This window comes from Salvelinus alpinus, chromosome 28 (assembly GCF_045679555.1).
Source record: "Salvelinus alpinus chromosome 28, SLU_Salpinus.1, whole genome shotgun sequence".
NCBI classification, from domain to species: Eukaryota; Metazoa; Chordata; class Actinopteri; order Salmoniformes; family Salmonidae; genus Salvelinus; species Salvelinus alpinus.
The window spans coordinates 7573437-7587593 of NC_092113.1; the positions used below are offsets into that span (position 1 = coordinate 7573437).

The 14157-nt window shown below is 45.9% G+C and overlaps 1 protein-coding gene across 1 annotated transcript in view; it reads left to right on the plus strand.

Moving 5' to 3' along the window:
* Positions 1-14157, plus strand: part of LOC139557063 (semaphorin-3G-like) — a 64056-nt gene that overhangs the window by 17033 nt on the left and 32866 nt on the right. Inside the window, exon 2 of the mRNA XM_071371390.1 lies at positions 9128-9288. Coding sequence (XP_071227491.1) covers positions 9128-9288 — 161 coding nt within the window. The remainder of the gene's footprint in view (positions 1-9127; positions 9289-14157) is intronic.

Sequence of the window (14157 nt, forward strand, 5' to 3'; positions counted from 1 at the left end):
TCTCTCTCTCTCGGTGCATGCTGGGTGTTTTTGGAGTCTGAGTGTTTGGTGTGGAAAGCTCTATCCTAACTAACTTTCTTGATTCTTTTCTTTACATGTTATTTTCTATGGTGGAGGGTTAATGCAATATTTGTTTTTGGCGGTATCCAAAGTTTTTTTTTTTTTCAAAGTTAGGGTGGAAGAGGACAGAGTAACTTTCCTGGGGGTTGGAAGGTGTAGTGTGCGCAATGGCTTCTCAGCCTAGCGCGGAGGAGACGCTGTCTATACAGCATGGATTCAGGTGTGTTCCTGAGAACGGAGTTAAGGTGGAGGAGGTTCTGCTCGCGGTCGGTGAACAGGTAGGAGCTGAGTTTATACATTCTGCTTCTAGAATGAACAAAGCTGTGGTTGTGTTCATGAAAAGGGCTAATTTGGTCGGTAGGCTAATTGCTAGCGGAATATTTGTAAGGGATGTGTTGGTGTCAATTTCACCTCTCTCTACCCCTTCAACAAGAGTTGTAGTGGCAAATTTGCCTCCGTTTATCACGGATGATCAAATTAGGAAAGAGCTGAGTCGTTTTGGTAAGTTTGCTAGCGGTTTCCGTGTACTGTCAGCAGGGTTTCAGGCAGATGCCGTTAAACACGTTGTTTCGTTCCGGAGGCAAGTGTTTATGTTTCTGAACAACAACGAGCAACAGCTAAATGTGCATTTTAAAGTGAGGCATGGGGAGGGTCTCTATGCAGGTTTTGCCAGCACAGATAGTCTACGGTGTTTTGAATGTGGGGATTTGGGGCACAAGAGCTTTGCGTGCCCACATAAAGGCCGTAGACAAGGTGAGGATACAAGCGCAAATGGGGGAAATCGAGGTCAAAATGCAGGGGGTAAGGAGATGCAGACAGCAGAGGCTGGGCCTAGTCAGTCTAGAGATGGTAGGGTAGTGGAGGCTGGGTCTAGTCAGGCTAGAGATGGTGGAGAAGCAGAGGCTGGGTCTAGTCAGGCTAGAGATGGTGGGGAAGCACAGGCTGGGTCTAGTCAGGCTAGAGATGGTGGGGTAGCTGAGGCTGGGCCTAGTTATGCTATGGAGGGTGGTGTAGAGGGTGCTGGGTCTAGGCAGGCTATGGATGGTGGTATAGCAGAGGCTGAGTCTAGTCAAGCTATGGATGGTGGGGTAGCTGAGGCTGGCCCAAGTCATGCTATGGAGGGTGGTGTAGATGATGCTGGGCCGAGTCATGCTATGGAGGGTGGTGCAGATGATGCTGGGCCGAGTCATGCTATGGAGGGTGGTGTAGATGATACTGGGTCTAGTCAGGTTATTCTAGTGGATGAGGAGAGTATAGTGGGGAAGTGTAAGAGATTAGGGGGGGAGGAGGAGGGTGTCAAGCGGAAAAGGAAAAAGGGTGTGGACAAAGGCACCATGGAAATGTTGCCTGTTGCTGTGGGTGAGGCCCTAACCAGAGAGAAAGGGCAGGTGGTCAGGGTGGGAGATAGAGAAGAGGAGGAAAGTGAGTCTGAGGAAGAGGATGAGGAGTTATTTTTTTCAGACTCCTCTTCAATTGGCCCGGAGCTGACAGCCAGTCAACCAGAGGGGTCTAAGTACACGTTGAGAGAACTGACAAGGTTCCTGAATGAGACTAAGGGGAAAAAAGTTAATCTTGAGGCTTTTTTTCCTGATTCTAGAAAGTTTGTAAGATCAGTACAACATGCTATGAGAAATGAGGGGCATGGTGTCCTCTCACCCAAGAAACGGTTTAGGTTGAGGAAGTGGGTCACAACAGTGCGTAAAGGTTTACCTTCAGACACTGTTTAAATGTTTAATTTCTTACTGACACTGGGGCTTTTTGAGCTTTCCTATTGGTCTATTTCTCTGCTGGCTTTTCTCCCACTTCTTATGGAGACTCTTTGGGTAGGCTCGCTTAATATAAATGGTGCCAGAGATGCGGGAAAGAGGAGTGTGTTGGGTGAATATGTAAAACAAAAGAAAGTACAGGTGTTGTTTCTGCAGGAGACGCATAGTGATGTGGTGAATGAAGTTGATTGGGGGCTCTGGTGGAAAGGGGCAAGTGTGTTGAGCCATGGGACAAATCTTAGTGCAGGGGTGGCAGTCCTTTTTGCACCGGGTCTGGCTGTAAAAATTTGCTCCTCAAAGGAGGTGTGTAGGGGCAGGTTGCTTGTTGTTAAAGCAGAGATTAACAACATGGGTTTTGTCTTTATAAATGTGTATGCGCCTAACACAGGGAGAGAAAGAGGGGTTCTATTTGGGAGTCTTAGACAGGAACTCTCACAAGTAGCGCCTGAGGAGACGCTGGTGATCGGAGGTGACTGGAACTGTACAATGGATTTTACAAAAGACAGAAATGGGGAAGAGCCTCATTCAGTGTCAGTGGGAGTGTTAAGGGACATCTTTAATCAGTTTGACCTAGTGGATGTTTGGAGAACTAAACATCCAAACACAAGACAGTATACGTGGGTGAAGGTTTTTGGGGCTAGGGTGAGTGCAGCTCGACTTGATCGTTTTTACATGTCCAGGAATCAGAGCAATAGGCTGCTGGGTGCTACCATTCTCCCAGTGGGGTTTTCGGATCACCACATAACCATGGCTCGGCTGTCTATTTCACCAGGGCCCCGGCAGGCATCTTATTGGAAGTTCAATGTAAAGCTCTTACAAGATGCCACTTTTTGCTCAGGTTTCCAGACTTTTTGGGAAAGATGGGGGCAGCGAAGAGAGGAGTATGAGTCTCTGAGTCAATGGTGGGATGTGGGGAAAGTGCAAATTCGGCTTTTCTGTCAACAGTACACAGCTCTCTCATCCTCAGAGGCTAGGAGAGTATTGGGGGAACTAGAGCGGTGTATTAGTGAGATGGAGGTAGAGATGGTGGGGCAAGGCAATGTAGGCCTCCAGGCTAACTTAGCCGAATTACGTAGGGACCTGGGTAGTTTTTTCCAGGTTAAAGCAAAGGGAGCACTTGTAAGAGCTAGGTTCTCCATGCTAAAGGAGATGGATGCTCCCAGCTCCTTCTTCTTTGGTTTGGAAAGACAGAGCAGTGAAGCCAAGGGTATGCATTGTCTACGGCTGTCTGATGGGCGGGTGACCTCTGTGGTGGGGGAGATGCGGGAGCGGACTGTGGAGTTTTATACTGAATTGTATAGGGCAGAAATGTGTGATCCTATGTGTGCTCAGGTCTTGTTCGCAGGACTCCCTAAGCTCTCTCGGGCACAGAGGGATGAAATGGACATTCCTCTGTTGTCACATGAACTGGCAGAGGCCGTAACCCAGATCGTGCACCCGGGGTCGATGGACTTCCAGTGGAGTTTTACAAAAAATTCTGGGGAACTATTGGACAGGATTTCTTTTGCGTGTTGCGTGAATGCGTCGAGGTAGGAGAGTTGCCGATGAGCTGCCGTCGGGCGGCACTGACTCTCCTGCCCAAAAAAGGGGACTTGTGTGAACTTAAGAACTGGAGGCCTGTGGCATTACTCTGTGCGGACTATAAGATATTTGCCAAGGTCCTCTCTAACAGACTGAAGTCCCATCTGGACTCTATAATACACAAGGACCAGACATATTGTGTACCGGGACGCTCAATCACGGACAACTTGTTCTTGATTAGGGACATGTTGGACTTGTCGAGAGGTTCTAATGTGAACTTTGGACTGGTCTCTTTAGATCAAGAGAAGGCTTTTGATAGAGTGGATCATGAGTATCTGTTTAATGTGATGTCTGTGTTTGGGTTTGGGAAGAGCTTTGTGAACTGTGTGAAGCTGTTGTATGCTGGGGCGTCATGTATGGTTAAGGTGGGAGGGGCGCTCAGTAGGCCTGTCTGGGTGAGACGGGGCATTAGACAAGGATGCCCTCTATCTGGGCAGCTGTACACACTAGCCATTGAGCCTTTTTTAGGACTGCTACGCAGGAAACTGCGGGGAGTGTGCTGGACAGGCATGGAGGTGGTGACAGGAATAGCAGTCTCAGCATATGCAGATGATGTTTCTGTGATGGTCAGGGATGGGCAAGATATGCAGGAGCTAGAGACCAGTCTGAAGGTGTACGAGGGAGCTTCATCAGCTAAGGTAAACTGGGGAAAGAGCAAAGCTCTGTTATGTGGGGCATGGGGGGATAGGGCTCCTCCTCTGCTTCCAGGGGGTTTGCAGTGGGGTTGTGAAGGGCTTAAAGTGTTGGGGGTGTACCTGGGCTCGGAGAGGTGGGTCAGCAAGAACTGGGAGGGGCTGTCACAGGCAGTGGTGTCAAGACTGGCCAGGTGGAGGTGGCTCCTGTCCCAAGTGTCATATAGAGGGAGGGTGCTGATAATCAACAACCTGGTGGCATCTTCCTTGTGGCATAAACTGGCTGTCCTCAACCCCCCCGCCGGTCTGCTTGCAGACCTGCAACGCAAGCTGGTGGACTTCTTTTGGTCGGGCCATCACTGGCTGAAGGCAGCAGTGTTGTACATGACCGTCCACGAAGGAGGACAGGGCCTGGTGGAACTGGAGAGCAGGATGGCTGCTTTCCGGCTAAAGGCGGTGCAGAGACTGCTGTACCATACTGATGTTGGCTGGAGGGAACCAGCATGCGCGCTGCTGAGGAGAGCTGGCGGATTAGGGTTGGACCGGCAGCTGTTCCTCATGAAGCTGGAGAGGCTGAGTACAGCAGGTCTCTCAGAGTTTTACTCTGCGGTGCTGAGGGCCTGGCAGCTGCTAAGGCCCACACGAGAAGGGGGTGTGGAGCCTGGGCAGTGGGTGTGGGAGGAGCCTATTTTCCACAACCCAGCCATCCCTTTGAGATCGGTTCAGTCGGCCACCCTGCAGAGGCAACTGATGGCAGGGGGTTTACAAAGGCTAGGTGACCTGAGACTGCTGGGAGAGGAGGGGTGGAAAACCCCGGAGGTCTTGGCGCAACAAACAGGAATAACGTCTCTTAGGCTGCTGGAGAGATTCCTGGAGGAGGTCCAGGAGGCACTGTCTGAGCCGGTAAGGGGGGTGTTTGAGAGGCCAAAGGGAGAGGGGCCACCAATGTTTCCGCCACTGCAGGTGACGGCAGAGACTGGAGACTGGCAAGGGGGTCTGGAGGACTTGTTAGATTTTAACACTCCGAGCCTGGGGGAGTTTGAGGGGGTGGGAGGTAAAGCCCTCTACAACCTCTGCGTTAAGGTTAGGAACATTAGAAGCCTAACAGGAGTGAAGGCACATCAGTGGCAGGGGGTATGTGGGGCGGAGAGTATGGTGGGTTTTAGATGGAGGGCGCTCTACAAACCCCCAGTACCAAAGAGGTCAGGGGACCTCCAGTGGAGGGTTCTTCATGGAGCCCTGGCCACTAACAGCTGGTTGGCACGGGTTGATCCGGGAATTGGGCAGGGGTGTCCTTTCTGTCAAATGAATGAAACTGTGATTCATGTGTTTTCTGTGTGCACCAGGTTAATGCCATTAATGTCTCTGTTGGAATGTCTGTGTGACAGGTTGGGGGTGGTTTTTGCTGTTGGGATGTTTATAATGGGATACAGGTATTCGAGTAAGGAGAAAGAAAAATGTGTTTTGTTGAATTTTCTGTTTGCTCAGGCAAAATTAGCTATTTGGCTAACAAGGAGAAACAGGGTCAAAGGTGGGGGGATAACAGACCCTTTACTACTGTTTAATGGGATGGTCTCTGCGCGCCTTAGGGTTGAGTTTGAGTTCTATAAACTGATCAAATGTGTGGAGATGTTTGAGGAGATATGGTGTGTTGGGGGGGCTGTCTGTATTGCTGGGGAAGATGTTTTGGATATACGGTTGTAGGAGAGGGTATTGTTTTTGTGTATGGTGATGGTGGTTTGTATCATGTGGTAGATGGAAAGGTGAGTATGGTACATGTATGCAGTACAGGATATATTTTTGTTTTTTTATTTTAGGGGGGGGTGAGTTTTAAATGAAATGAGAATGTTTCAATAAAGAAAGACAAAAAGTCAAAAAAGTCCTCTCTCTCTCTCTCTCTCTCTCTCTCTCTCTCTCTCTCTCTCTCTCTCTCTGTCTCTGTCTCTGTCTCTGTCTCTGTCTCTGTCTCTGTCTCTGTCTCTGTCTCTGTCTCTGTCTCTGTCTCTCTCTGTCTCTCTCTGTCTCTCAATTCAATTCAATTCAAGGGGCTTTATTGGCATGGGAAACATGTGTTAACATTGCCAAAGCAAGTGAGGTAGATAATATACAAAAGTGAAATAAACAATAAAAATGAACAGTAAACATTACACATACAGAAGTTTCAAAACAATAAAGACATGACAAATGTCATATTATATATATACAGTGTTGTAACAATGTACAAATGGTTAAAGCACACAAGTTAAAATAAACTCTCTCTCTCTCTCTCTCTCTCTCTCTCTCTCTCTCTCTCTCTCTCTCTCTCTCTCTCTCTCTCTCTCTCTCTCTCTCTCTCTCTCTCTCTCTCTCTCTCTCTCTCTCTCTCGCTCTCTCGCTCTCTCTCTCTCTCTCTCAATTCAATTCAATTCAATTCAAGGGGCTTTATTGGCATGGGAAACATGTGTTAACATTGCCAAAGCAAGTGAGGTAGATAATATACAAAAGTGAAATAAACAATAAAAATTAACAGTAAACATTACACATACAGAAGTTTCAAAACAATAAAGACATGACAAATGTCATATTATATATATACAGTGTTGTAACAATGTACAAATGGTTAAAGCACACAAGTTAAAATAAATAAACATAAATATGGGTTGTATTTACAATGGTGTTTGTTCTTCACTGGTTGCCCTTTTCTTGTGGCAACAGGTCACAAATCTTGCTGCTGTGATGGCACACTGTGGAATTTCACCCAGTAGATATGGGAGTTTATCAAAATTGGATTTGTTTTCGAATTCTTTGTGGATCTGTGTAATCTGAGGGAAATATGTCTCTCTAATATGGTCATACATTGGGCAGGAGGTTAGGAAGTGCAGCTCAGTTTCCACCTCATTTTGTGGGCAGTGAGCACATAGCCTGTCTTCTCTTGAGAGCCATGTCTGCCTACGGCGGCCTTTCTCAATAGCAAGGCTATGCTCACTGAGTCTGTACATAGTCAAAGCTTTCCTTAAGTTTGGGTCAGTCACAGTGGTCAGGTATTCTGCCACTGTATACTCTCTGTTTAGGGCCAAATAGCATTCTAGTTTGCTCTGTTTTTTTGTTAATTCTTTCCAATGTGTCAAGTAATTATCTTTTTGTTTTCTCATGATTTGGTTGGGTCTAATTGTGCTGTTGTCCTGGGGCTCTGTGGGGTGTGTTTGTGTTTGTGAACAGAGCCCTAGGACCAGCTTGCTTAGGGGACTCTTCTCCAGGTTCATCTCTCTGTAAGTGATGGCTTTGTTATGGAAGGTTTGGGAATCGCTTCCTTTTAGGTGGTTGTAGAATTTAACGGCTCTTTTCTGGATTTTGATAATTAGTGGGTATCGGCCTAATTCTGCTCTGCATGCATTATTTGGTGTTCTACGTTGTACACAGAGGATATTTTTGCAGAATTCTGCATGCAGAGTCTCAATTTGGTGTTTGTCCCATTTTGTGAAATCTTGGTTGGTGAGCGGACCCCAGACCTCACAACCATAAAGGGCAATGGGCTCTATGCTCTCTCTCTCTCTCTCTCTCTCTCTCTCTCTCTCTCTCTCTCTCTCTCTCTCTCTCTCTCTCTCTCTCTCTCTCTCTCTCTCTCTCTCTCTCTCTCTCTCTCTCTCTCTCTCTCTCTCTCTCTCTCTCTCTCTCTCTCTCTCTCTCTCTCTCTCTCTCTCTCTCTCTCTCTCTCTCTCTGTCTCTCTGTCTCTGTTTTTTTCTTTCTTCTCACGTTTTTTTCTTTCTTCTTCTTCTTTCCCCCCAGTTGCTATCATTGTTTCCCTTGTTCTCTTGTAGTTTCTCTCCCTCGTGCACACTCATAGACACACACACCCTTTGAAAGTGTTTAGGCTCCAGGCACGGAGTTCCAAATCCTGACTCCAGATTGGTTAGGGGAAGAGGGAGATGCGTTGTGTCCAGTCCAGCCTGGCAACACTTCACACACTCACACAGAGACCACAGACAGAGACAAGGACGCACAGTACAGACACACACACACACACACAAACTCATTTTCGGATCACAGGTCAAATCCTGTTTTCCTATTACAGTATTTCTGTCTTCTCTTATTACCCTCCATTTACCAGTGGCTAGGCCACCAATGGCTAGGCCACCAGTCGCTAGGCCACCAATGGCTAGGCCACCAGTCGCTAGGCCACCAATGGCTAGGCCACCAGTCGCTAGGCCACCAATGGCTAGGCCACCAGTCGCTAGGCCACCAATGGCTAGGCCACCAGTCGCTAGGCCATGCTAAATGTATACTAAAACAGCATACAAGCAGGACGTTAGGGGAACATGCCTGGCCTCCCCACCACGCTCTCTGTTTAACATCTGCACATTTGTTTGGTCGATCTGGGACTGCACAGGAGAGCCAGTGAGCGGTGTACCCAGTGAATAGAGAGAGAGAGAGAGAGAGAGTGTGTGTGTTAGTGTGTGTGCGCAAGTGGACGTGTCTGTATACCTTAGAGCAGCACGTTCCATGTTAACCCCTGCCCACCTCCATCTCCATGGCAACTGTCCGTCATTCCAGAAATCTCTCTCAGCTCCTGATGTGTAATACAGACACAAGACATCCTATAAACATATACCGTAGTTATATAGTGTCTAAAATACTAGACTGGAACATTCTAATGGCAACAATGTGCTGTATTGTACAGTAGAAGGAAGCAGTGGATGTTACCAGAACTATAAGGGACATATTTCAGATTTGTGACTCCACCCAAACTGCTCTTGAGCTCTGTTTGTCATCTCAGAACACAGAACACTGAGTCATTCTCCAGCCCAGAGCCTTCCAGTTCCAATCCTCTACTGTTCTGGAAGCCTCTCGAATCCATTTGAAGGAACATGGAGATCTCTGGCTCAGCAGGGAGCCCAACCCAGAACCAGGACCCACTCCCTTAGTTCTATTCCACAGACAGAGAATAGAAAACAAAACATATTGAGCAGATGTATGGTAACGCTTCGTTTAGGTGTTTTTAATCTTATTAACGTAGTTCTCCTCTGGCTTTATTTATCCTCACACACTTCCCTCTGTTCTTCTCTCCTCTCTCTCATCCATCCATCCTCCTTCCTCTCCTCCCTCCACAGACCTCGTGGCCACCAACCGGTCCTCTATCTTCAGTGGTCATAACGGTCAGCTCTCTCTGACCGCTGTGTTTCTGGACGAGTACCACGACCGTCTGTTCCTGGGGGGCAAAGACGTCCTCTACTCCCTGAGACTGGACCATACCAACCCGGACTCCAAAGAGGTGAGTCCACATTCCCTGTGGTACTCCAGTACAACTCCATACACCCCCTACTTTACAACTTCAGGCAATAATCCTTACATAAATAATTGTTCCTAAACTCCCCCATTGGCCGTGCATCTGTAATGGGCCTGGGCTCCGTGGAGAGGAGTTAGTGTTGATGTTTAAGCTGCTGACTGGTGGTTGGGCTTGCATTGGAAGCATGAAGATATACATCACACCAGGACTCCAAGATCACAGGCCTCTAAATCACCACTCTGCTCCCTTTTATCCAAGTCCAACTCTGGGATTCCTTACATATTCCCTGCAGAGATGAACACTTTCACAGTTTGAGTTAGTGGGACCTGCTGCTTGAGCAGTGTGTGTGTGTGTATGTGCACGTGTGTGTGTGTGTCCTCATTCGGCCTGTGATGAACAGCCTCCTGTGTTTGCCACTCATATCCCAGTCTTGAGTTTACACTAAGCTGGTCTCAATGCAGCTCTTCTTATCAGCACTCTGTGGTTTCCCAGCTGATACGGCAGCAGAGAGAGCGCGAGAGAGAGAGGGTGCAGAGAGAGTGCAGAGAGAGAGAAAGAGAGAGACAGAGAGAGAGAGAGAGAGAGATAGTACAGGAGAGTACAGGAGAGCTTAACCCTGGCTCCAGGTTTCTCCAGCTTCCTCCACCACCTCACATATCATTCCCTCTAGAATTCATAAATCCCCCTGTATCTTGCCTTGACCCTGGTCCTCCATCATAGACTAAGCCCTCTGCTCCCCTCCCTCATCACCTCTGTATATCAGAAATAACTTGCTCTGTACCAGTTTACTGTTAGACTCCATTTATAAAGTCAACTCACTATTGGTAATGTTTATACTCTTAGGCTCAGTGTGGCTGGGTCCACTAGTTTTTGACAAGGAGAAACAAACATGGACGAGTTGGGAAAATGAGGTGACAGAGAGCAGGTTGGCCTGTGAGCTGCCTCTAATAACCCCATACATCTCTGAGGGTAGGCAAGGTTAAAAAAGGGTTGAGCGAGAGAAATGTCGATTGACACATGCTTGCTATTTCATTCAAGCGAGTAGTCAATTCCATAGCCGATGATGGCCAATTCCATAACCCCTCTCTCAGCCTCGTTCCCATGGCTCCAGCCACAGCCCACAGCCCACAGCCCACAGCCCACAGCCCACCACCACTTCTTAACAGCTCCGACAGCCACGTTGGCATATCATATCTGGGACGTGTTTGAGCTGTTTTAATACAGTCTTAATGGGAATGAAAACGAATACCTATTAAACTTGTGTAAATGTGCCACATATTTTACTCTCTTTGTTCTTTGACGTAAACAGAAATGATAGCAGCTCGACACAGAGCTTTGGTTTTTCGAGGAGTGTTTGTGTGTAAAGCGCAAACTTGTTTTATGTTGCGATAAATGTGGTTGATTCTTAAAGGCTCTTTCATTGGTTCCAGTGCCTTTGGGTTACATATCATTTAAGAGCCTGGGTTTGTATCTATTCTAGGACTGTCTTGACTGCTGGGTGTCAACTGTTGTTATAAAGGTCGGGTGTAAACCTCTGTGAGTCTGTGGTAAGATGGGATAGTCAATGAGGTTGCCAGATGTGTTCATGCAGAGCCATAGGGCACCTGCCCTTGGGACATAGGCAGGATCAAGACCCTTACAGAAAACCCACATGAATTTAACATGTGATCACATGTGATCTCACGTGTTTGCATCTGACCACGTGATCTTATGGGATGTTAATGTGATAACATGTGACAACATCCAGCTTGTATCACAACTGGCCGTGACTGGGAGTCCCATAGGGCGATGCACAATTGGCCCAGCCTCGTCCGGGTTTGGCCGGTGTAGGCCGTCATTGTAGATAAGAATTTGTTCTTAACTGACTTGCCTAGTTAAATAAAGGTTCAATTTAAAAAATGCTAAAATTTGTAAAAGCAACATAACATAACATAACATGATAACATGAAACTACACGTGAAAACATTATCTCAAGGTGAAATAAACGTGACGACATGGGGATGCAAAAAGCTCATTTGAAAATGCACATGTAAACTGCAAATGTCACATGGTTTTTTTGTAAGTGTAACGCAGTGATACGGGGATTTGAAAGTAAGTGGTAAGCTGTTCAGCAAAAATAGTGTAAAAAAATATTTCATCAAAGACAATATCACATACTTCCCAGTAAGAGCCCAGCTGGGGTCTGGAACTCACAACCTCTGGAGTTGGGGAATGCTGTTCTTTCTGCTGCGCCACAAAGTCTGCAGTGTTTCTCTACACATTCATTACCTATAATACATCTCTGCGCTTAGCAAAAGAGTGCCATCTGGACTTCAATTTAATAATCAGTTAATCAGACTATTGATTTCATTAACTTATTTCAGTCCTTTGAGAGGTTTTCTGTATAGTTGTCTAATGTTGGTGGGGCATAATTATTCTGTTTTAATATGACTCCTGAATCATTAAAATCAGTGGAAAGGACAATCCCTTTCAAGCCAGACATACAAATGCTCCTGTTGACTGGGCCTCCTTCAGAGCGCTAAGAAACAAATGCACAGGATTGATCAGGAAGTCCAAATCAGATGACTATTTAAATGCAGTCACAGAGAACCTAAACAACCCCACCAAGTTCTGGAAGCTAATCAAATCAGATGACTATTTAAATGCAGTCACAGAGAACCTAAACAACCTTACCAAGTTCTGGAAGCTAATCAAATCAGATGACTATTTAAATGCAGTCACAGAGAACCTAAACAACCTTACCAAGTTCTGGAAGCTAATCAAATCAGATGACTATTTAAATGCAGTCACAGAGAACCTAAACAACCCCACCAAGTTCTGGAAGCTAATCAAATCAGATGACTATTTAAATGCAGTCACAGAGAACCTAAACAACCCCACCAAGTTCTGGAAGCTAATCAAATCAGATTACTATTTAAATGCAGTCACAGAGAACCTAAACAACCCCACCAAGTTCTGGAAGCTAATCAAATCAGATGACTATTTAAATGCAGTCACAGAGAACCTAAACAACCCCACCAAGTTCTGGAAGCTAATCAAATCAGTGTCAGGTTCTAATGTATCCTCTGACCTTCCTGACCATTTAATGATGGATTCTAATGAAGTGAAGGATAAAGACCATATTGTCAAGGTTTTAACACGCACTTCATATCTACTGGTTCAGTTTTAATAATAGTGGGGCCCAGGGCTCTAGTGTAAGCTCTGTTACAGTCAACTATGATATAGGCCCTCATGTGAACCATTTTAACTTTGAGCCTGTTTCTTATACTGAGGTCTATAAAGCACTAAAGGCAATAGCCACTAAAAAGTCTGCAGGTCCAAACAACCTGGACCCCTACCTCTTAAAGATAACAGCTGGTATTATTACTGAACCTGTGGCTCACATTTTCAACTTGAGTCTCTTGACCAATTCCATACCCAGCATTTGGAAATCAGCTTATGTCCTCCCACTGCTAAAGGGTGGAGTCCCTCAGATTCTAATAACTATCGTCCTATCTCCAAACTCCCTATCCTGGCCAAAGTCTATGAATCCCTAGTGAACTCACAGTTAAAAAACGTCTTCATTGAAAAGAACATACTGAGCAGGGTTCAGTCTGGCTTTAGATCGGGGCGCAGGACCACAACTGCAACTACGGCAGTGGCAAACGACATCATTAATACCTAGGATAGGATAAAGTAATCCTTCTAACCCCCCCCCCTTTAAAAGAGTTAGATGCACTATTGTAAAGTGGTTGTTCCACTGGATATCATAAGGTGAATGCACCAACTTGTAAGTCGCTCTGGATAAGAGCGTCTGCTAAATGACTTAAATGTAAATGTAAAATTAATGCACTTGATAAAAAGCAACATTGTGCTGCTCTGTTTGTGGATTTATCAAAGGCTTTTGATTCAGTTGACCATTAATTGTTGCTAGCTTGTCACGATCGTCTTGAGGATAATGAGTGGACCAAGGCGCAGCGTGTGAAAAATACATTCTCTTTTATTAGAGATGAGTGAAACACGAAACGAACACTTAAAACAAAACTAAACAAAACAAAACAACAAACGACCGTGGAGCTACAAACGTAAGTGCAATACAAAAGCTACAAACGTTCTACATAGACAATTACCCACAAACGCATAATGCCTATGGCTGCCTTAAATATGGCTCCCAATCAGAGACAAATGAAAGACAGCTGTCTCTGATTGAGAACCACTCAGGCAACCATAGACATACCTAGACACATTCACTAAACACAACCCCATACACTAAACCCAACACCCCCTTTACCATATAACCACCCAAGACGAGACAAAACACAAACATTCCCCATGTCACACCCTGACCTAACTAAAATAATAAGGAAAACAAAGAATACTAAGGCCAGGGCGTGACATAGCTAGACTCATTGGTCTCAGTGAAGGGTCAGTAAGTTGGTTGAGGAACTATCTTTCTGACAGAACACAATGTGTTATATACTGACAATCACAAGTCTAGTTATCTTGAGATTAATAGAGGTGTCCCCCAGGGTTCCATTTTAGCTCCAGTGTTGTTCTCAATGTGTATTAATGATCTGGGAAATGGGATGCAACCAGCAAAGTTACATCTATATGCAGATGATACAGATGATACAGTATTAATGTGTTCCTTCTGTGGTTCAGGCTGTTGAAGAGCTCCAGACTGCTTTTCAGTCACTGCAGGCCTCCCTTTATGGTCTCAAACTGGTCTTGAATGTACAAAACTAAATTCCTGACCTTTACCAGAGCTAGAACTATGCCAGAGAACGTTAGCGTTGTCACATCTGGTGGCTTATCTATTGAAAAAGTGTCATCCTACAAATACCTAGATATTTGGTTGGATGACAAGTTGTCCTT